The sequence below is a fragment of the Sabethes cyaneus genome, chromosome 2 (assembly GCF_943734655.1).
Source record: "Sabethes cyaneus chromosome 2, idSabCyanKW18_F2, whole genome shotgun sequence".
Classification (NCBI taxonomy): domain Eukaryota; kingdom Metazoa; phylum Arthropoda; class Insecta; order Diptera; family Culicidae; genus Sabethes; species Sabethes cyaneus.
Genome location: NC_071354.1, coordinates 144241890 through 144265399, shown reverse-complemented (window position 1 = coordinate 144265399; position 23510 = coordinate 144241890). Strand labels below are relative to the sequence as shown.

Genomic DNA, 23510 nt, shown 5'->3' with positions numbered 1-23510 from the left:
GAACGATTCACAGGAGCAACAGCGGCAGCGGGAAGAGGAGGGAAACGAAATTTCTAACTCATACGAGTCAAAAGATTCGGGACCGGATATCAAGGTTCAAATCAATAAAACAGCTGCCCGTTTTGAACCGGTTGTGAAGATTGGGTACGGAAGTTCAAAATCATACCAAGGAGTTTACAAATCACCAAAGTTTTACGAAAAGTTAAAAGAATCCAGCACTCCAGAGGAACAACAAGAACAGAAACAGCAAGAGTGGGAGCCTGTGGAACAAGCACAAAGCTCTACAACAAATCCTGTGTATGGTTTTGTGACTCCTGAAAATACTGCCAATCACCAGCAGAACTTGGATAACAGGCTCAAATATGAGACTTCCCAGCAGCAGCAGCTGCAGCAGCAGTGGCAGCAGCAGCAGCAGCAGCAGCAACACCAGCAGCAGCAGCAACACCAGCAGCAACAGCAGCAGCAGCAACACCAGCAGCAGCAGCAGCAGCAGCAACAGCAGCAGCCGCAGCAACAGCAGCAGCAACAACAACCGCAGCAGGAGAACAACTTAGGTACGGGACCTAGTGAAAGTGGCCATCCGGAAGCAGGACTTAGTTATATTAAGTTTGAAAAGTTCAACTAACGAAACAGACTGAGAGCTAACCAAGAGTAAATTGTTGATTTAGTGCTAGTTGCAGTTGTTACATGTTAATAAATTCAATGTTTAACACGAAAAGCCCGATTTATTTTCCTTTTGGTTTCTTTCACGTTTGCACTTCATGTTAAGGAATACCAATGAGGAAACAACGGGCGCGATAGTTCGCTTTTCGGCATATCCGTAGCGTAACGTGCATGCGCTACGCGATACGCTTGCTTAACTTTATGTTTAACCACCCGAATGATGCAATTCGTTCAAAGCACAGGGGTTTCCACCGGCAAAAAATGTACCACTGCATAGCGAAATTGCTGGACCTTGCGGAAATGGAAACCAACCAAGTGTAACTATCGATATATGCATTTTATTTATAGAGAAGAAATGTTTACTTTTTGATAATAGATGAATACATTAAATACTATTAAGGAACGATTTTCTTCACTGCAATGTAGCTATGAGCTATCCCATTTAACTTCTGTCGGCGTTCATCCTTGCCTCCCTTTTTCTTCTGTTTGATTTCTGTCACAATAACCTCGATTCCTCGCTTTTTATCCCCCTCATACTCAACTACCCGTTTCTTTCCGTTTGGCTGATCTAAAGCGTAAACACCTCTTACATGATCACCAACTCGTTTTTCCCATTGATCCTTATGATCTCCGGTCTTAGGATCGTACACTCCATACGTAAATTCATAATTGGGCAAAACTATTCCTTCGCCCCCTTGCTCCCCGTTGCCTTGTTGATTACCTTCTGCGCCCCCTAGTAAATTCCCCTCCTGTAGACCATTTTCACCCTGCTGGCCCTGGCCTCCTTCGTTTTGTTGTTCTCCTTCGCGCTCATTTTGCTGTTGTCTACCTCGTTGACCATTTTGTTGTGCCAATCCCTCCTGTTGACGACCCCGTTGATTATTCTGACCTCCAAGTTGTTCCTGTCCGCGTTGATTGGCTTGACCCTGGCGCTGTCCACCTTGAGCACGTTGAGCTTGTTGGCCCCCTTCTCGTTGACCATTGTTGCCTCCTTGTCTGCCTTGATTGTTACCTCGTTGACCTTGACCGCGCTGGCCGGCTTGTCCTTCACCACGTTCATTAGCGGCCCCCTGTTCACCCCCTCTTTGATTCTGTTCACCATTGCCTCGCTGTTGCCCTTGTTGTTGGCCTCGTTGTTGCCCTTGCTGTTGTCCTCGTTGTTGGCCCTCTTGTTGGCCTTGTTGTTGTCCCTGTCGCTGCCCCTGTTGTCCCTGTCGCTGTCCCTGTTGTCCCTGTCGCTGTCCTAGTTGACCCTGTCGCTGTCCTTGCTGTCCCTGTCGCTGTCCTTGTTGTTGTTGTCCCTGTCGCTGTCCTTGTTGTTGTCCCTGTCGCTGACCTTGTTGCTGTCCCTGTCGCTGCCCTTGTTGCTGTCCTTGCTGTTCTCCTTGTCGACCACGTTGCGCTGCACCTTGCTGACGACCATTTTGTTGTTCCTGTTCTCCACCTTCCTGCTCTCCACCTTCCTGCTCTCCGCCTTCCTGCAGTCCGCCTTCTTCTCCATTTTCCTGCCCTTCATCCTGCTGACCTTCACCTTGTCCACCTTGTCCACCTTCTTGACCCTCTTCACCTTCTTCACCTTGCCCATTCTCTTCCTGCTCACCACCCAGAATTTCTTCTACTTCTCCCTGTTCAGCCAATTCATCCAATCCTTGTTCTCCCACAGCTCCCTCTTCTTGTTCTCGACGCTGTTGTTCTCGCTCCGCTGCTGCAGCTGCTACAACTGCTTCGAAACGACGCGGCACTTGATTCAATCTCGAACGGGAATTCAGTGCCCTACCTAGATTCCAATCGGACCGCGCTTGCCATCGATCCTGAGGAGCAGCCATAGCAGTGGCGAGCGCCATCACAAGCAATACTGTTGCAACCTGAACGAGGATAAAACCAAACTTATTCACACGCCACATGTTTTATTTTTTCGAAAAACATCAGCTCACCTTAAACATTTTTTGCTGCTTGATCGTTCTAGATAAACACAAACGAACAACTGATAGTATTCTGGTGGAGTAACAATGCTTTTATACGGAGCCTTTTTTTGCACCAACCCAAACGGCCGGCACACACGAGTAGGCGATTTACGGTACACGGTTCTTCTATCCGGTGCGGTGGTTAAACCCGATCGTGGCAGTGGTATGTGATGTTGACCTCTGGGGAGGTGAGGGAAACCGCCGCCGCTGCTGGCCGGGGCGATTTCGATGTCTAGACATTTTGTCTAGAATATTTTGCCGGTTATGTAAAGTTCGGCTCGGCTGCAGTTCGATTTTCAACATTTATTGCAATGCCTATTGTATTGGGAATGATACAAGTCTGATGTTGTTTTTTTTCTTTTTGCTGAGCCTACATTGCACCAATTAAATATTTGTTTGTTTTCTTTTCGCATCAAGTGCAATGTACATGTACAAATATACAGCGATCATAGCAGTATATTTGTGGTTAATCAAATTGTAAATTGAATTGCGAACTGGACATATTAGATTAATTCTGTTAAACCACCATAGACAGCTTGTTTTTAGAATGAGTTTTACAAGCAAAATGTTAATAATTTTTGTCAGTATAAACCAGGTAGGATCATTAATCAGATAAAACCTACTTAACATAAAACAATACAGTGCCTTTTTAGCTCACATATTTTATAATTTCTAGGTCAATTTATGATAATAGTGCAAAGAACTTTAATATCCTTTCAAATAGATTTCCTTTCAAATAGATTGATAAGCATTCCAATACAGAGTTCCTTTGTGATAAGGAATCGAACTCGATGCTAGATATTGAATATTTTCGCAACTGTGCATGTTTGAATAAGAGTACCGCTTGATTTCCAATTTTGCTGCTTAACGGATGCTTCTAAAATGTCCCGGAAAGATCGTTTCGGAAATTGTAAACTCTTTCTCTAGTTTAAACTGCAATTTACATTATATTGCAAGTGGTTGTTTCCACTGGTTTTGACGTAGGAATACGTCTTATGGCAAGGTTTGGGATACGGTGTTATTCCAAAAAATCAACAAATGCGAGTGTCACGAAAAAATGGAAGATTTTAAGCGCTAATAGTTTAGCGGTTTGCAAATTGATTTTAAATATTTTTGTGCCAATCGATCGGAAAAACTTCTACACATCAACCCCAATAAAGAAACCTATTGATTTCAAAGTACGCACTATTGAAAAATGGAAATAATGAAGTACTGTCCAGCTGGAAATCCTTACTTCGTGAGTGGTTACAAAAGACGCCATCATAGTTTTAACGTGTTTTCAGAAAAAAAAGTGACAAAATCTCCCCGTCCTAATAGGTCGAAGTTTTCTTGCGACGATTGAACCTAGACTACTTTGATATCTGTACTTGGGAAGTACGCCCGAAAGAGTGATAAAGTCTTTTTGCAAAGCTACTTTTGTCGAAGGTCGTTCCGTTGTTAAATAACATACATTACAATCCGTCTCGTTCCCCAATCCCGTTGTCCGAAAAATCGTTCTCGTGCATTATCTGCCAATGCTATTCGCGCTCTTTTGTATCATATGCTGCCCTATGGGTTCAGTTCCGGTGTAGTGGTTAGCATCGGATGAATCACAATACAAACAAAATGTGTGACCTTTTTCTCGCACCTAGGTAAGATGTAACACTGTGATCGACTGCGAGACTGTTTGAAGAACTAAATCTTGTGATCAACTCTAAAGATTCACTGTTTGTCATTATCAGTACGGATTGTGATCTGTGCGTGTGGCGATAACTCACAGATTTTATCAAAATCACTAATCTTCCATCCCTGATTAGGCTGCACTTACGATTCCGAATTTGTTAAGAGATATTTGCGATAATTTTTGTACATTGACATACGAGTTGGTGCTTGCTGGGTAGTCGGCTTTACAATTTATGACAAGGCCTACGTAACGTAATTCCTCCACCTAATTCGGTCCATGGCAGCTGATCTCCCGTTCCGCACGTACCCATTGCTCGCCAGATCTCGCTCCACCTGGTCTTGCCACCTCGCTCGTTGCGTTGTGCCCCTATTCGTCTTGCTCCTTCCGGATTCGATGCGAAAACCATTTTTGCAGATAGCATTCTAGCAATGTATCTGTTCAACTTTCGTCACTTTTTGAATACTGGGTTTGGCGTAGAGACGTGCGAGTTCGTGATTCATTCTTAGCCTTCATACACCGTTCTCTTGCACGCCGCCAAAGATGGTTCTTAGCACCCGCCGTTTGAAAACTCCGAGCGCTCGCAGGTCTTCTTCTAGTAATGTCCACGTTCCATACCCGTAGAAGTGTTAAATTACAGTCACTTTAACAGCCTAGGTCATTGCACCCGGCTTCTCGGCGTAAGAGGCGTGAACGCTAACCACTACAACGGGTCTGAGCTCAATTATCGTTTTGTACAGCGTTCACTTTGGAAGGATGCTAAGGTTGTTCGACCCCAAATGTTTGTGGAGTCCCTAGTAGGCACGACTTCCGCTGATAATCATGAGAAAATCACAGCTTCGAACGCAATGTTGAATAGCAAGCAGGAAAACCCTTCTCCTTGTCGAAGTCTCCTGCGAGATTCGAATGGATCCGACAATCCACCCACGATTTGCACACAGAACTCGATTCCATCCATCGCAGCCATGAGAAGTCTAGTAAGCTTAACCAGAAAGCCGTTTTCGTCCAGAATTTTCCATAGCTCTTGTCGGTTTGCACTATTTTATGCGGCTTTAAAATCAATGAACAGGCAAATGCGTGGGATCTCGGAACTCGCAGCACTTCCACAGGGTGAAGATTTGGTTCGTTATAGACCGATCCTCCATGAAGCTGGTCTGATCACTTTCCATGAATCTATTGGCTATTGCCGACCGGTTAAGGAAGATGACTTGGGAAAACACTTTGTAGGAAGCATGCAGAATAGTCATCGGTTTCTCATAATCCAGGTTATCGCCTTTCTTGAAGATAGGGTAAACAACCCCGTCTTTCCCCGTCTTCTTCGCAACAAAGCCTTTGCGAGATTCGTTGAGTCTCTGATAGAACTTCTGTGTGTCGTGAAAGCGATACAGCTGCTCGAGTTCATCGCATTCTCTCTCCTCCTGGTGGGGCTTCTTCTTGTGGAGGAGTCGGATTTGCTGTTTCCGGTTATGTTTGTATCGCTTCACATTCTGACGGATGCCTGTACGCGGTATTTGTACTACGTTTTTGTCATTCAATATCAGCTAGCGCTCCTCGTCAAACCAATCGATACGTCGATTCTGCACCACATGGCCTAAAACGTTCTCCGCCGTTAATTGCGGTTTTCATTCAGCTCACCCCCTTCCGGCAGCGCTGCTTTGAGAGATGACGCGTATTTTTCAATGACATCCGATTGCTTCAGTCGCGTTAAATTATACCGTGTCAGGAATGTTCACACGATTAAAGCGAGCGAATGCATACCAGAACAAATCATGCGGTCAATCGAAGATGAACGTGCTCTGTAGATGCTCGAGAACACTACAATCCAAAAAGAAGAAAGGTACGACCCAGCCCGCACCGACTCGTATATCAATGTATGAAAATTATCGTAAATATCTCTTAACAAATTTGGAAACGTAAATAAAGCCTAATAAAGCGTGCACAAGTTGATATTCTATCATTTATAATGCTAGTGACTGACCAGCATACGATTTTCAGCACAAAGTTGTATGAAGCTGGTCGCGCTTAATCGGATCTTATCGTATTGAAATCTATACCTATAAAGAAGAATTTCTGTCTGTCTGTATGTTCCTTATAGAATCGAAAACTACTGAACCAATCGGCATGCAAATATGCATGTAGAGGTTTTTTGGGGCCAGGAAAGGTTTTAGTGATGGTTAGAAATCCCTCCCCCCACTAAGAGGGGGGGGGGGGTGGGGGGCTCCCATACAAATGAAATACAAATTTCTGCATAACTCGACAACTAATCAAGCAAATACAACAAAATTTGGCATGTGGGTGTTTCCGGTGACAAGAATTTATTCTATGGTAAATTGAGACCCCTCCCCTCTTTATAAGGGGAATTATAACTCCTCTCCTCTTTAAAAGGGGGGCTTCCATACAAATTTCCTCATAACTCGAGAACTAATCAAGCAAATGGAACCAAATTTGGCACGTGAAGGTTTTCGAGGGCAAGAATATTTTCTATGGTAAATTAGGACCCCTCCCCACTTTAAGAGGGGGGGCTCCTGTACCAAAGAAACACAATTTTCCTCATAACACGAGAAATAATCAAGCAAATGGAACCAAATTTGACACGTGTGTGTTTTTGGAGACAAACATTTTTTCTATGATGAACTGGGACCCCTCCTCACTTTGTATGAAATACAAATTTTCTCATAACTCGAGAGCTAATCAAGCAAATGAAACCAAATTTGGCATGTGAAAGTTTTCGAGGGCAAGAACATTTTCTATGGTGAATTAGGACCCCTCCCAACTTTAAGAGGGGGGGCTCCTATACAAACGAAATACAAATTTCCTCATAACTCGAGAACTAATCAAGCAAATGGAACAAAATTTGGCATGTGGGTGTTTTTGGAGACAAATTTTTTTTCTATGATGAATTGGGACCCCTCCCCACTTTAGGAAGGGGGGCTCCTATACAAATGAAATGCAAATTTCCTCATAACTCTAGAATTAATCAAGCAAATGGAACCAAATTTGGCATGTGAAAGTTGTCTAGGGCAAGAATATTTTCTATGGTGAATTAGAACCCCTCCCCACTTTAAGAGGGGGGGCTCCTATACAAACGAAATACAAATTTCCTCATAACTCGAGAACTAATTAAGCAAATGGAACCTAATTTGACACGTGGGAGTTTTTATAGACAAAAATTTTTTATATGATGAACTGGAACCCCTCCTCACTTTAGGAGGGGGGCTCCTGTACAAATGAAATACAAATTTCCTCATAACTCGAGAGCTAATCAAGCAAATGAAACCAAATTTGGCATGTGAAAGTTTTCGAGGGCAAGAATATTTTCTATGGTGAATTAGGACCCCTCCCAACTTTAAGAGGGGGGGCTCCTATACAAACGAAATACAAATTTCCTCATAACTCGAGAACTAATCAAGCAAATGGAACCAAATTTGGCACGTTGGTGTTTTTGGAGACAAAATTTTTTTCTATGATGAATTGGGACCCCTACCCACTTTAGGAGGGGGGGCTCCTGTACAAATGAAATTCAAATTTCCTCATAACTCGAGAACTAATCAAGCAAATAGAACCAAATTTGGCATGTGGAGGTTTCTGGAGGCAAAAATATTTTCTATGGTGAATTAGGACCCCTCCCAACTTTAAGAGGGGGTGCTTCTACACAAATAAAATACAAATTTCCTCATAATTCGAGAACTAATCAAGCAAATGGAACCATATTTGGCATGTGGGTGTTTTTGGATGCAACCATTTTTTCTATGATGAATTAGGACCCCTTACCTTTTTAAGAGGGGGGGCTCTCATACAAACGAAATACAAATTTCCTCATAACTCTAGAACTAATCAAGCAAATGGAACCAAATTTATCATATCATCATATTTTCTATGGATTTCCCCACTTTAAGAGGGGGTGGGCTCCTATACAAATGAAAAACAAATTTCCTCATAACTCGAGAACTAATCAACCAAATGGAATCAAATTTGACATGTAAGTGGTTTTGGACGCAAAATTTTTTTCTATGGTGAATTGAGACCCCTCTCTTCTTTAGAAAGCGAGTTATGGCCCATCTCCCCTTTAAGAGGGTGGGCTTCCATACAAATGAAATGCAAATTTCTTCTTATCTCGAGAACTAATCAATCAAATGGAACCAAATTTGGCATGTGGGAGTTTTAGATGGCAGAAATTTTTTCTATGGTGAATTACGACCCCTTCCCCTTTTAAGAGGGGAGCTCCCATACAAATGAAATTCAAATTTCCTTATAACTTGAGAACTAATCAAGCAAATGGAACCAAATTTGGCATGTGGGAGATTTTGGAGTCTTGAATTCATTTTACGATAGTTAGAGACCTCTCACCCCTGTGATAGGGGGATATGGACTCTCATACAAATAAAACAGAAATTTTTGCGAAACTCAAAAACTAATCGAACTCGAGAAATTCGAGACTCTTCCATAAAACATTAGTCAATACAAGACCACGAAAACTATCTATAGTAACACTAGATCATTCAGGACGAGACGGTCGCGAGTGTTGCCGGTGACCCGCCGTCGGAAGCGCCGCCCACTGGGGGGCTTGCAAAATTCGAGATTGTGACAAAGATCATCCGAGATTCATGATTTATGTACAACACAGGTTAATTTGTGGCAATACGAAGTTAGTCGGGTCAGCTAGTACCTATATAAGTGTATCGCTCAAAATTATTCCTCAGTACGTATATCGCTTCCAAATAGTACGGAAAAGCGGCTTTTGCGCGTCGCATATGATTTTGTTGGATACATATCAGTACGCAACGCTTATTTTCAATCTAACTAATGAAAATGCTGACTGGGGAGTCAAGACTCCTCTGGCGATACGACGATTTTCGTCTTCCAAATAGCAAAGGAATGACTTTTTTTTGTACGGTTATTATCACTACGACTATTACTTCGATCTATTGTGATATCATCCAGGTGTTGTATTCCGCACTTCGTTCTTTTTGCAGAATCGCTATGGAGTGAGAGAACTGCTTATTATCCGTGCTTTAGTGCCGGTGCTTTCACCCCTTTTCCCTTTTATACTTCTTACTACTTTTCAACAATCTCGCTCTTTAGTGCCAGGAAGTGCGGTGACTAGTTATAACTTGTCCTTGGACAAGAGGCTTCATTCGCACCTCGAGCAAATACCATTGTTATAATTTGCCCATGCAAGAGTCTTCATTGTTAGTAAATGCAGAATTCAATAGGAAGGATGTGGAGGGGCTTGAGAAAAACCCCATGCTAAAGTCACTTAACATCGAACGGCCTGATTGAAAGCTGGCAGTATCTAGATCGATGAATGAAGCGAGATAAGCAGCTCAGTTAAATTGTGAAGATGAAAATTGTAAAATATCTGGAAAATGGATCTGTCCGGCTAACAGAGTGTAAACTAAAAACGAGTAAGTCGCAGGAATGGTATTTGCCTGTATTCCCTATGGTTAATCCCAGCAAATCAGGAGAGGCTCTGCTTTATGGATGCAGCAGCTTCTGCATATGGTGTTTCACGTAATTCACTTTTACTCAAGGGTCCGAATCTTCTGACATCACTGCTAGTACAGTCATCCCAGTATTATGGGCCAGTTAAGCATGATGATGCTACAAAATAATTGGTAGAAACACAGATTTGAATAATTTACGGTTTATTTATAACTTAATTGGCTATAATATATCATAATTTGATATTCTGTAGGCATACTTATTCCAAAATCGCACACTTTTTTGCAGAACAACAAAATGTAAGCATGTTCCATTCCCAGTATTATTGGCTACTTTTAAACCTGGTCAGAATTATGGATCAATGCTCCCAGCATTATGGATCACTAAAACAAAATTGGTTGTGTGTGTGTGTGTGTGTGTGTGTGTGTGTGTGTGTGTGTGTGTGTGTGTGTGTGTGTGTGTGTGTGTGTGTGTGTGTGTGTGTGTGTGTGTGTGTGTGTGTGTGTGTGTGTGTGTATGTGTGTATGTGTGTGTGTGTGTGTGTGTGTGTGTGTGTGTGTGTGCAGTTCCCGAATTTTTTCGGTTTGTCTTGCTAGATCAAGAGCGTAATGCAATATATCAGGATCATAGAGCTTCGATTTCTATATATTGATTTTCCTTGCACGGTTTTTCGTTTTACTGAGGAAAAAATTACAATTATAGTTTAACTGAGGAAAAAATTACAATAAATTAAAACAGTGAATACTGTTGATCTATATGCTTGACCCATAATACTGAGAAAAGCGTTTAATTTCGTATATTAAAACGAAAAATGCATTTTTCTACGTGGTTTCACCGTAATTCTATGAATACATACCTATTCCCTCGATTTCCATCTATTTTACGCTCAGACATACAAATTTACGCCGCTATTTAGCTTATAATTCACAACCGACTTTTTATAACAACCACAAAAATAACAACAAATCGAAAGTTGATTGGAGCCAACTGACAACTATCGAAAAATTAAGAAAATTAACGCATTAGAACTGAGTGTATTGCTGTCAACCATGCAGCAGAATGTTGCTGCTATCTATTGAACTCATACTCGATAGTTAAACATTAATTTGTTGCGTATGAAACTAACGTAAAGTATAGACTGGCCCATAATACTGGGTGGCCCATAATACTGGGGTGACTGTAGTTCATGTTAAATTACGAGAGTTCCGGATCGCAATTTATGGAGACATCAGGGAAATGTATTCACAGATCCTGCTGAAGCAAGACATCCGACTATGAAAGACTATGAAAGGTATGTATGAAAGGTTATCAGCTGAGAAAGTACTTGGCCATAGTACCATGACACCGAACTTTTGGGTTTCTAACTGTTCGAAATTCAGCGATCTGCAGATTCAGTTATCAAACATCCATTGCATGTCCTTATTTCGTCGCCTTTGTCCATGCCGAATGTTCTGAATCGAATTTTCTTGATTGGTCGTAATAATTTTCTTCGGATAGGTGGCATCACTACGTCTGCGCAACTAGGTAGTAATGAGGTTGGGGCTTCCATCTTAGCTTTAGTGCCGAGACAACACGTTTCTCAATTTAGCTGCCGGATCCGGATCAGACGTTGTTGTGAGCCGCTTCTAATTGTTACTTACGCGTCGGAAGGACCACGACAATCGACTCCAGTCCCTGGTCGAACCACTGGGGACTATCCGGAGCTGGGCTACGAAGGCCTCTTTTTATGACTAGCTCTAGCGTGAGGTCCGGAGGCTGAAGGTCGGCTCTAGGACAATGTGATACCAATCGGAAGTCCAAACACGGTCTTTTAAACAAACGTTCTTTTTATTTAACTTACTGGGTGTGGTAGTGTAAGTGTAAGTGATGGGCCGGCCGGCTGATGCTGGATCTGGCGGTATCGATTCGCTTGGTGTTCAAGCAGGAGGTGCCTGGTGATTCTGCTTCGTGCTTCTCGTTGTGGTGTTGCTATCTCTCGGAAGTCAAAATTCAGTGACCAGTTTCGCGCTGTTGCTGCTGCCTGTTCAGTTGGTTTACGAAATCTCTGGGCCAACTTCCTCAGCTTTGCGATACTGCTGCTAGTACTCGGCTCAGTTGAAATGGATCGCGGCAAACCCGCCACGCGGTTGGTTTTCAATTAATGAACAATAATGGGTCCTGGACAGTAGTTGGAGAATTCGCGAAAAAGTGATGATTTGGACCGATGAACATCCCTCATGAACATACACTATTCACCTGCCTTGCCGATAATGCACACATCCGCTTTGAATTTGATCACGAACAGAACCTCATTTTGAACATCAGAATTCGTTCAAAAATTGAATATTGAACATTGAGTGTGTTCGATTTAGCGGATATGAGATGCCCGGTGACGCCGGAAACTATTCAAAATAATATTATCACGAAAAGGGAATAGTTTAAAGTAGTGTTAGTGGCTTTGCAAGCAGCAGAAGGATGATAATTCGCACTTTTGCGTTGCTCACGATATTCGTATATTCAGCAATGATATGAAGCGTGAATGTATGTGACTCATTGGTATAGGCGAATTAAACCACTCGCGTCGATGTTTTCTCATGATAAAAACCGTTTGCGAAGCTCGGCGTATATATTCATTTTGCGAGTTTTCCAACGTCTGGTCCTGGAGGTTGATGAGGGAGGAACAAAACGGAACTTACTTCTTCTATCTTCAATTTTCCTTCACTTCAGTTAATAATACCTGATTTTATTAGCTTTAACTTTTATCTTCCTTCCTCACTTTCTATTTTCACTCGCTATCTTCACTCGTATTTCGCTTCTATTTTTCTGTTCTTTCTTTTAATAACTACCTATCGAACTTTTCCACTCTTTAACGGTTTATCGACAATTGGTATTACCTTTCAGGCGTTTATCGTTTCTAACCTAACTATCCCTTCCTCCCTTTTCCAACCCACTTTCGCCTTCTGACATACCTCCTTCCAGTGCTCATTCCAGCCAGGTATTTCCGCTTTCCAATATTTTGTGTTTAGTGTGTTAACAATATTAATATTTCTACTAGTTAGTGCCCAATTTAACCCTATTTCCTAACATTCAAATAACATTTATTACATATTATTTAAAAAAACTACCTTACTTACTTACTTATGTGTCCATGTCCGCCGATCCGGCAGAACAAAGGGATGAAATCAGAGATCTCCACTGCTGACGGTTACCCGCCATGGCTTTTACCTGTCGCCAGGACAGGTTCTCGTCTACAGCCCGGATGTCGTTGGCTAAGCTCCGTCGCCATGAGCCTCTGGGTCTGCCTCTTCTACGCTGTCCTTGTGTATTCCAGTCGAGTGCTGCTCTGCAAACCTCGTTCGCTCCTTTCCGCAAGGTGTGTCCGATTCACTTCCACCTACGTTCAGGAATTTCTGTGGCTATCGGCCGTTGAAGACACCGACGAAGGAATTCTTCATTGGATATCCAATTATCAGGCCACCAGGCACGAATAATGTATCGCAGGAACCGGTTAATGAATACCTGCAGTTTTTGCGTTGTCTCCGTTGAGACGCACCACGTTTCGCAGGCATACAGCAGTACGGATTTAACGTTTGAATTAAAGATTCGGGTTTCCGTACGTAGAGTTATCTGGTTTGATCGCCAAATGTTTCGCAGACCTGCAAAGGCACCCCTGGCCATCCTGATCCGTGTGGCTATATCAGGCTTGGTACCACCATCGGGCGTTGTTAGGCTACCAAGATATTGAAAGGCGGCTACCTGCTCAACTTGTTGTCCCGCTACTGTGAAGTTGGTGGCATTGTCAGTGTTCACTACCATAGACTTAGTTTTCGCTACATTGACTGTGAGACCTGCTGCTTGGGAGCTCTCCGAGAGGTCATCTAACTTGCTCTGTATATCGTTTCGGCGTTGTGCGAGCAAGACAATGTCGTCGGCTAGGTCTAGATCATTTAGCTGCTCCATCGTTAGAGGATTCCAAGGCAATCCTCGATTTGGTCTACTGTCAATTGCTCCAACTAATATCTCATACATAACGATGAGAAACAGAAGCGGTGATAAAATGCAGCCCTGTCTCACGCCAGCAGTAACCCTTATGGGGTCGGACAAGACGCCGTCGTGCAAAACCTTGCACGAGAACGCCTCGTACTGAGCCTCGATGAGATGGACTAGCTTATCGGGAACTCCTCTACGCCTAAGTGCGCCCCAGATGTTTTCGTGATTGAGTCGGTCGAACGCCTTTTCAAAGTCAACGAACACCAGCAGAAGAGAGTCCTGGAATTCGTTGATCTGCTCCAATATAATGCGGAGCGTTGTGATATGGTCTACACATGATCGGCCAGCACGGAATCCAGCTTGCTGCCGCCGGAGAGTAGCGTCGATCTTCTCCTGGATCCGGTTGAGGATTACCTTACAGAGTACTTTGAGAGTAATACAGAGCAACGTGATGCCACGCCAGTTACCGCATTCCGTTAGGTCTCCTTTCTTAGGGACTTTGACCAATATGCCCTGCATTCAGTCCACCGGAAAAGTTGCGGTTTCCCAAATATTGCTGAAAAGCTGATGCATCATCTGGGCTGACAAAGATGGGTCAGCTTTGAGCATTTCGGATGAAATACGATCTATCCCCGGCGCTCTATTGGATTTCATACTCTTGATGGCTGCTACAATTTCATCCAGCGATGGCGCCTCCGAGTTCACGCGATTTATTCGACGAACTGTAGGCGTCGTACGCTGCTGGTTTTGTTGGTCTCTGACATTTGAAACTCGGAAGAGTTGTTCAAAATGTACAGTCCATCGCTTAAGCTGTTCTGTACGGTCAGTCAATAGCTGACCAGCTCTGTCCTTTTGCGGCATCTTTGTCATCCTGGCACCACTAAGGCGGCGAGAAATATCGTACAACAAACGGATATCATAGGCGGCGGCAGTTTCTCCTTGTTCGGGTAGGGAGTTAGTCCAGGCTCTCTTGTCCCGCCTACAAGCACATTTAACAGCCCTCTCCAGTTCGGCGTATCGTTGACGGGCAACTGTCTTAGCTGATATGGTCCGCGCTCGCTCAATGCCGGCTTTCGCCTCTCTCCGCTCGTCGATCTTCCTCCAAGTTTCATCCGAAATCCACACCCTCCGTCCACTGCGCGCTTTGCCGAGGGTTTCATCACTGGTCGTGATGAAGGCGTTCTTGATGCCGGTCCATTGCTCTTCGACGGTTCCACCAGGTGGCAACTCCGAGGCTCGAGATTCAAGTTGTTCAACAAAGGCCCTTTTCACCTCAGGATTCTCCAATCGGCGGACGTCGTAGCGGCACCCAACTTTCTCCTCCCGTCGTTGGACACGTGCGACGTGCAGACGTATCTCAGCGATAACAATATGATGGTCGGATGCAATGACAGCGCTGCGTTTGTTGCTTACATCAAAAAGGCTCCTTCTCCATTTCCGGCTGATGCAGATGTGGTCGATTTGGTTTTCTGTTCGGCCGTCGCGGGAAACCCACGTGACTTTATGTACTGGTCTATGGGGGAAGAGCGATCCACCAATGACCATGTCGTTATTACCACAGAATTCTGTAAATAGCTCCCCGTTTTCGCTCATCTCTCCTAGGCCATGGCGTCCCATGACGCGTTAAAGGTCCGCGTTGTTTGAGCCAATCTTCGCGTTGAAGTCGCCCATGTGAATTTGGATGTCCCCCTTCGGGATTTTCTCAACCACGCTGTTCAGCTGGCCGTAAAAGCTCTCTTTCTCCTGCAGGTCGGCAGCATCTGTTGGCGCATAGCACTGGATTGCCGTAAGGTTCCTAACCTGTGTACTGAATCTGGCAACGATTATTCGCTCATTTATTGGTTCATCAGGGCCGCATGTGCCCCTGGGTTCAGTAGGAATCCAACTCCTCTGTCTCGAGTAGTATTTTCACCTCGTATGCCAGAGTAGAGCAAGACTTGCCCGGATGATGTCCTGTGTTCGCCAGTACCCGGCCAGCGGACCTCGCTCAGCCCCAGGATTTCAAGCTTCAGGCGGCTAGCTTCCCTTGCAAGTTGAGCCAGCTTGCCCTGCTGGGCAAGGGTCAGTATATTCCATGTTCCGATTCGTGTCCGTGTTTTCATGCTAAAGGTCGTTGCCAATAATCCGGAGAGATTTCTTCTTTCATTTTCGGTAACTTTTTGTATGTTCTGGTACAGTAGGCTGTTAACCTAAGGTCCTTATCCCGCTGATGGGGCTGCCATCTTAATGTGGGCGGGAGCCACTGTGCCCCCTTTCCTGTTAGCATACGACAACCGAAGTTGCGTACCCCAGCCCCAGCCTCGTGGAGGTAGGAATAGGAGTTAATGAACAGAGGTTATGGAATGCACATGTTCACCCTTTGCCAGCCAAAAAAACTACCAGTTGTACATAATACGTGAGCTTAGACATTTTATAGCAACATACGAATTGAAGACGATCTTGACGAACAGTAGTATGCACCGTTCTCTCGCGTTTCTAGTCCTGTGTGGTAATGGGGTAAAATGTGCAAACGGTAACATAATCTGAAGTGTAGGCTCACTAATTTGAGAAAGCGTCAAGCCAACGAGAATTGTTGGATGTTCATGGTAGACAAAGCTGCTCTTCGTGTTGGCACTCTACATACGCATAGCTTCCCAGGCCGTACTCCACCTTGGTTTTCATAGGTGTTGGTACACAATCGCCACTAAGGTTACTAAGCACTATGCTTTCTTCTCTTTATAAATGGCTTGAATTGGTTGGCTAGGTTGAGCAAAACCTATTTGCTCTGACGGTTCAGCAGGAGGAATGGGGATTTGAGAATGCAAAATTTATCTTAACGAGAACACTCAAATCATTTGACACATTCCAGCGTTACGGGACACAACTAGCACCCATTGTTACCCTGTGAGTCGCCCCCTGTTTCACCAAATTTTTGACAAATACCTGTTAAATAGTTGAACAGAACAATCGAAATAGACCATCGCGAAAACGCGAAAACGGACTATGGATTGGAAATTCGGAAGATGGAACAACTTTCATGGGAGCGTTGGAGTGTTCTACGGCGTTACGTTGCAGGAGATGTACCTGAAAGGCTCAACAGTACGTAAATTCAGGGATGGACATGCCATCTACCAGAGCTACGGCAACACGCACGAGCTAGCTACAGTGATGAACGAGACTCAAATCGGTGGTTTAATAAATACATTATGCTTCAGATAATATTTTTACAGTATGTGACCCTCAGATGGCATCTCAGCCATCATATTCGAGGATTTGGTTCACAAATAGCACAAAAAGGATACAAAGTAATAAATTCTTTTTCAATCATTTGATATATTTGTAACTAATAAAACCAAATTAGTTGATTTGAGTAGAATGATAAATAACATTAATAACACGATAGTCTGATTAGCCTACGTACGTAAACTTGAAGGTTTTCGTGGAAAGTTAGTGCCAGGTTATAGTCTTTAATCATTATTTGATCCATAAAAAGTGCATTGTGAAAAGTACAGTATCTTAATAAGTAAAGATATATTTGTTTCTTTTAATTATTAATGTTTCAAGTCGTTATGCTGAAGAAAATGATAGAATCTGTTTGAACGTAATTATCACTTCGCTTTCATTAAACAGTATCTCAGTTCAGTACGTATAAGAAAATAAAATCATTATCAAACAATTGATTACACTGCACTACCGGCTCATCTAACGTTCTGCTTCAAAAAACTATAGCTGTGTGCTAGCAGGCTACTGTCTTTCGTTTTTCCTTTCGCTTCTTCAACGGTTTCTACTTTTTCCACGTTTTTCACTTTCGCTTCGAACCCCTTCTTATCATCGGCTTCATACTCTACCACCCGTTGCGTGCCGTCCGATTCATCAAACTTGTAAACTCCTTTCACTTTTCCGCCCACCCGCTTTTCCCACTGGTCCTTATTATCACCGGTTTTAAAATCCTTCACTCCGTAACCGAACTCATAATTTGGAACGGAATACTCCTCCTCCTTTATGTCCACTTCCTTTTCCACTTCGGCCTGCAGATCAGTTTTGAACGAAACATCCGTTTTGCGCGTCTGCTGGCGTGTTTTTTGCTGTCCCTGCTGGTGTTCTTTCAACATTTTGCTTAAAACTTCCAGTTTTGCTTCCAGATCGAAGTCCCCCTTTTCCTCGGAATGTTTGTACGGCTTTACTTCGTGTATCGTTTTGATATCGTACCCACTGACGTGCTCTAGATGGTGATACGACGAGACGCAACTCGACATTGCCAGGATTACAATGATTAGATACTAGTTAGATATATCGGGGAAATGAAAAGACATAAAATTAATTTCTGCTTAAATCGAAATATCTCGGAACGTACTTTCATTTTATAAACTTTACAGACAGACTAGAAGCACAGGCTGGCGGGATGTTGTAAGAACGTTTTGATACTGATAAACTTAAGAGCAAATCTTTCAACATTTATACCAGAACCAAAGCTGATTAGCATTCGCAAATTATGTGGCGCATCTTACATAGTAATATTCAATACCTACTAGAAGTTTGCTTACTCTGCTGCTAAACCATTGCGTGAGAAATTTTCTTTGAAACGCTTTCTCGTGTTTACACCCAGGTTAATGATATTCCATGCCAAGCGCATGCGATTCTACGGAAAGTGTTTCTTGTTTAGGCTATGTACCGTTGCAGTTTGTAGAATTTGTCCCAATTATCCGGTAAAGTTCAAGGCAAAATAGCTGTATCAGCATATTCATGGATTGGAAAAACAATTAATCAGTAATGAAACATGTGAGTCATTTTTGATTGGTAATACTTTTTGTTTCAGCTTGATTGCAAATGAACAGACTCGAATGATCGAGAGCCAACTTTCATTATTACCCATTCTAATACTAACCAAGATCAATAAGTTGTATCGTGACTGCCTTTCAAGTTTACATCAACAACGTTTTGTTCTCTGCAAAAAATTGAAGTGTAGTAAATAATAGCCTCGAACCTATTGTGTTACAAGAAGACTAACTTAAATCCATCAATCAATGCAATTTAACCGGTTCGTTCACACATCAATAAAAGATGCGATACACCTTCGAATCCGCACCAAAACAAAATCAATCGATTCGGATGGTTTCTTTGTTTGCAAACACACATGTATAAGCACGCATGGCATTTTAAAAACATTAAAACTTTGCTTGTTCAAACAATTCAGCCACTACAGCGCACCAGTAGCCGCTAGTTCCTTTCGCTCGACCATATGTGATGTTCAGGTGCAGCGGCACGGCGCGGCGCCTTTCGGTGTGCGGTGGCTGGCATGCGATTGAGCATTTCTCATTTTTCTATCAGCCGCAGCCGAACCGTGAGTAGGTCATTGTTAGGCTCGTTCTCGATAGGCGCGCTTCGAATCAAAAATTTGAAGCGATTGGCTATGGCTGAATTCCACCTGGTAAACAATTATAGTTTGTTTTTGTTTTGTTGTTGGTTCAGCAAACATTATTTACTGATATTATGAAATGTTGGTAGCTGTAACATATTGACCTTTTATAAAAGCTTGAAAAAAATTACTGTGAAAGGCAACTCTTTAACCCGAATCAATTAAGCCATATATCATCACTTGACACACTTCACTTATTTTGTCATAAATTAAAAACAAATAGGTACATCCATAAGTTAGTGACACTTTTCTGAAGACCAATAGATACCATTTGATAAAAAATGTCACGTGTTTGAAGTATTTGTGCTTTGTGAGTAGATGCAATAACATCTCAAAGTCGAAACTTGCACTGCATTTACGAGGGAGTTTTAGACTAACTCTGGTTAAGTAAGCCAAAATCTCAGTTGTTTACGAGTAATGCTGATTTATTTATTAAATTTCATTCCAGTGGGGCTGATAATAAATAACAGTCTACGTTTGCTTAGAACATCTTAGTTTCGTAACAGTCAAACGATGTATTTTTAACAAGTTATACTTAGTATTCCATGACCTTCATGTCTCTCAAATGGCTTGGGACTTCTTCTTTTGTTACTTTGAACTTTGTGAACCTTCACACCTTAATGCATTCGATGATTACTGTAGAGGCCAATCAAACGTTACTATACAATTTTTTTCTTTTCCAGTCAGTACAGAGTCAATTGTAACGTTTTTTGGATCGTTGTCCTCCGACAGTGTCTAATTTTCACCATTAAACAACTGATTTTGGCAAACCAACAATTTATAAGCCTTTTTCAGTGAGCAACTCAGGGCAGACCAACCAAATCCATGAGGTAGTAGCCTGGCCTAGCTATTAGAACGGCCCGATTCGTTTTTTATAAAAGTTAGAACTCAACAATTACCTACAAGACTTTTTCTTGTTATTCACTCGTATTTGACTCCATACGCGGTCATAACGTAAACTATTTTGGAAATCGAGTAAGTGTCTGATGCTAAGAATGATTGATTGAATGAACTGGAAAAATACAGACCAAAAAAGCTATTGGGTTGCGCACAATGGCAGGTGGGGTTCGCATCCGCGCTCTTTCGGCTGGTACCCGAATGTTTTATTCATTAAACTACTGCCGCCTGTTAGAATAGGTAGTCTAATACCTAGTTTTTGTTTTCAATCTCCCAATTCTATTATTTCGTACACGCATCACACACTCCTATGTGACGACATTATTTTTGTATGACTGCTCTTTGCTTGTACACTCCCACCATCATTTGCGGTAATGGTTAATCACGAGACTTACCTAGGGTACTTCCAACACTTCCAACAATTGAAAAAACTTCCGTTTCCATCAAAGCCTTGCAAACTGCGCATCTTTCCTTCCATTTCTTAAAATTTCTGGTACGGAAATTCGCTTTAAACTATTTTCAAAAATCCCGGGATTGTAGCTTCCAGCATAATGAAAGTCCCGGTCTCCTATTGTCTCTTCACGAATTTTCTTCCATCCACAAACCGGGACATCCTTGCATAGCGTCATCCTTCATCATCATTGAAAGATGCTTTCTCTTCTTTATTATCAATCCCACTATTCGCAGATAGTGACTTGGAGATTTTATTTGCTTGTTTAATCAATTTATCACTCAAAAAACTTAAAAAAATATTGAAGTCTTTCCTGGCAGATAGTTTAATGGCGGCATCTAATATATACAATGAAGCATTGTTACAGCAATGGGGGGTTCAAGAGCTATAATAATTTTACTCACAGTTTCACCCTATTCATTACTAGTAGTCTAAGAATCTCAGCATTAAGGGGGGACCCTACTCTGGAAAGTCGGAAAAATCGAATTTTATTTTTTTGCATTTTCGAGACGTTTATAGCTTTAGAAATGTCATGCCAAAAGGATTTTTTGATATCTGATCTCGTTGAAAACTTATGGCAAATATTGGGAAGTCCATTGCTGTACGAAACTTTCCTCGAAACCATGTTGCTTTTGCTGGCGGTACGTGTATCTCAGAAGTTGGTGGACCGATTTGGCTGAATATTCTTTTCAGCATGTAAAAATGAACTATTTAAATTGTTACGTAGCCGTTTTTATCTCAATTTTTCAATTTTTTATGAGCTCTCAATTGGCGATTTTTGATGATAAAACACTTCTCTTTTAGAAAAATGGCCGTCATTTTGGTAATTTTCAAAAACAATTTATCGTTACAATTTAGGTATTGACCTATAGTTTCAAAATCATCCTTGAAATCTGTTCTACGATACTCCGTTGGTTCCTGCACGTACCACCAGCAAGGAACTATTTTCTAGAGGGCAATCACGTACCCACCTGCCCCTAGCATAATAATCACTATTCTGGTACCCAAAAACTACAAAATATATTTTCAAATATACCTTAACCAATAACCAAAATACCCCAATACTTAACTATAATTCTAGCATCTGAAAAAAATTTACGAAAATCTATTATTTTTCGGTCTTCCAGAGTAGGGTCCGAATCTCGAATCTCGGATAGGCGGTGCTTGCTAGTTAGAGTCAGTAGGATTGTTGCACTGGCCCTGTAATTTACCTGTACTCTAACAGCCGGCTGCGAAGTCTGTCGATAAAGAAGGGTAATGTCCAAAGACGGTATAAACCCATGGCTTTGCTTTGCTAGAGTAGGGTCCTCCCTTAACACCAAGTTTTTCTTCGATACCGGAACAGACATAGTTTCGAAGCAAAAGTTTAAGGGGGGCCCTTGGATGGTAAATGGTTGAATAATGCGCTCCAGAATTACCACGAAGTTCCACAGCCCCTTATTCAGCAACTCCTATCTCTACCTGTTGGTGGTACCATCCGGGATACGTTCCTTAGTGGAAATCGGACAACCGGCGGAAACTAGGGTCGTATGCGGACAGAGCAGGGGGCACTCATGCGAAGGCTGAGTGTAAACTCTCCGCCTTCAAATGACGGATCTCGGTAGAAGCATGTTCGATGGGCCTGAAAATTCTGAGAACCTGAGCCGAGGATTCAAAGCCCCCAAAGGAGAATGCTAAAAATAAAAAAACGTGAATGGATAAACCCCTAATCCAAGGTATCATGCGACCCGTGCCGAGGGATGAAAGGAGGGGGGTTCTATAAATACTCAGCCTAAAACGGAGCCTGTGGAGTACCAGAGCGCCCTCCACAGTAATCAGCCCTTACGCTTACCTCTGATACGGCGGACTCTTCTTTAACTTTAGTGAGCGTGGACGGATTAGACAATCCGTTCGCCAGAGGTGGTATCCAGATGTCTCCGGTGATGGATACCAGTAGAAGCGTCAGCATAAACAGAAAGGGAAACGGCACACCTGTCGCTCCAACTGCATCTACGTCGGACGCAGCAATGAACGGCCCGTCGCTAACAAAAGCAGTGGTAGGAAAGAGAGACATGCTACCAAAAGAGGTAGCGGCGTCTCATCAACTCGATGCCATTATCGAGTTCGTGGCAGGTCGCTGCACCCTGGCGAAAGACCTGAAACGAAGTCTGCTCATGCTTCGGAGCACCATGCGCGCTGCGATGAAGGAGCACAGCAAACTCGAAGCGCGAGTAAAAGTGGCAGAGAAAGAGACCGAGAAGGCGTGAGGCCTGTTCAAACGGATGCCTGCCCGTCAATGACTGACCACACCGTGGCCCTCACGACTACGGAGCGGTCCAACGACAACAAGGCATCCACCAAACGTGCAAGGCAGTCTCCAGGGAAAAAAAAACCCACGGACCCGAAGAAGCTCCTGATGGCAGAGGGTCGTAAACCAACCGAAGAACCCACTGAGGGTAACAAGACGCTGTTCGCGTCCGACAACCAGTGGGTCACAAAGAAGAAGATCAGAAAGAAAGAGGAGGATCGAGCTCCACCGAAAGTGGCCAGGAAAAAGAGGAGCAAAGGCGATGCCCTCAAAACTGAGGGGTCGAAATATTCTGAAGTTTTAATTACCATGAGAGGGGATGATCAGTTGAAGGGTCTTAGCGCGGATGTGCGGACTATCCGCCGCTCTCGCACAGTCGACATGATTCTTGAGCTCAAAAAGAATGTCACTGAAAATGGTTCTGCTTACAAAGTGCTGGCAGAAAAGGTGATAGCGTACAGATCCGCACACTAACGCCCGAGATGACTCTCCAGTTTAAAAAACTGGTCGAAATCACTCAAGCGGGCGAGCTAGCACGAGCTCTCAAGGAGCAATGCAACGTGGTGGTGACTACCGAGGCAGTTCGTCTGCGCAAGGGACCAGCGGGAACCCAGGTAGCAACTATAAGACTTCTACTGGTAGACGAAAATGCAGCTTTGAAAGTGGCTAAGCTAAAGGTGGGATGGTCCGTATGCCCACTGAGCGTGTTTCAGCAGCCGGAGGCCTGCTTCCGGTGCTTTGAGAAAGGGCACAAGTCCTGGAGCTGTAAGGGGCCAGACAGA

At 43.1% G+C, this 23510-nt stretch overlaps 1 protein-coding gene across 1 annotated transcript; it reads right to left on the bottom strand.

The window, feature by feature from the left end:
• Window positions 1-1058: 1058 nt before the first annotated feature.
• LOC128736126 (uncharacterized) lies at window positions 1059-2567 on the bottom strand. Its single transcript, XM_053830606.1, has one exon. The coding sequence runs from the start codon at window positions 2565-2567 to the stop codon at window positions 1059-1061; it is 1509 nt and encodes a 502-aa protein (XP_053686581.1).
• Window positions 2568-23510: the final 20943 nt, after the last annotated feature.

Excerpts from the sequence above, each read along its gene's own strand:
- LOC128736126 (XM_053830606.1), bottom strand. The coding sequence starts at position 2,567 with ATGTGGCGTGTGAATAAGTTTGGTTTTATCCTCGTTCAGGTTGCAACA.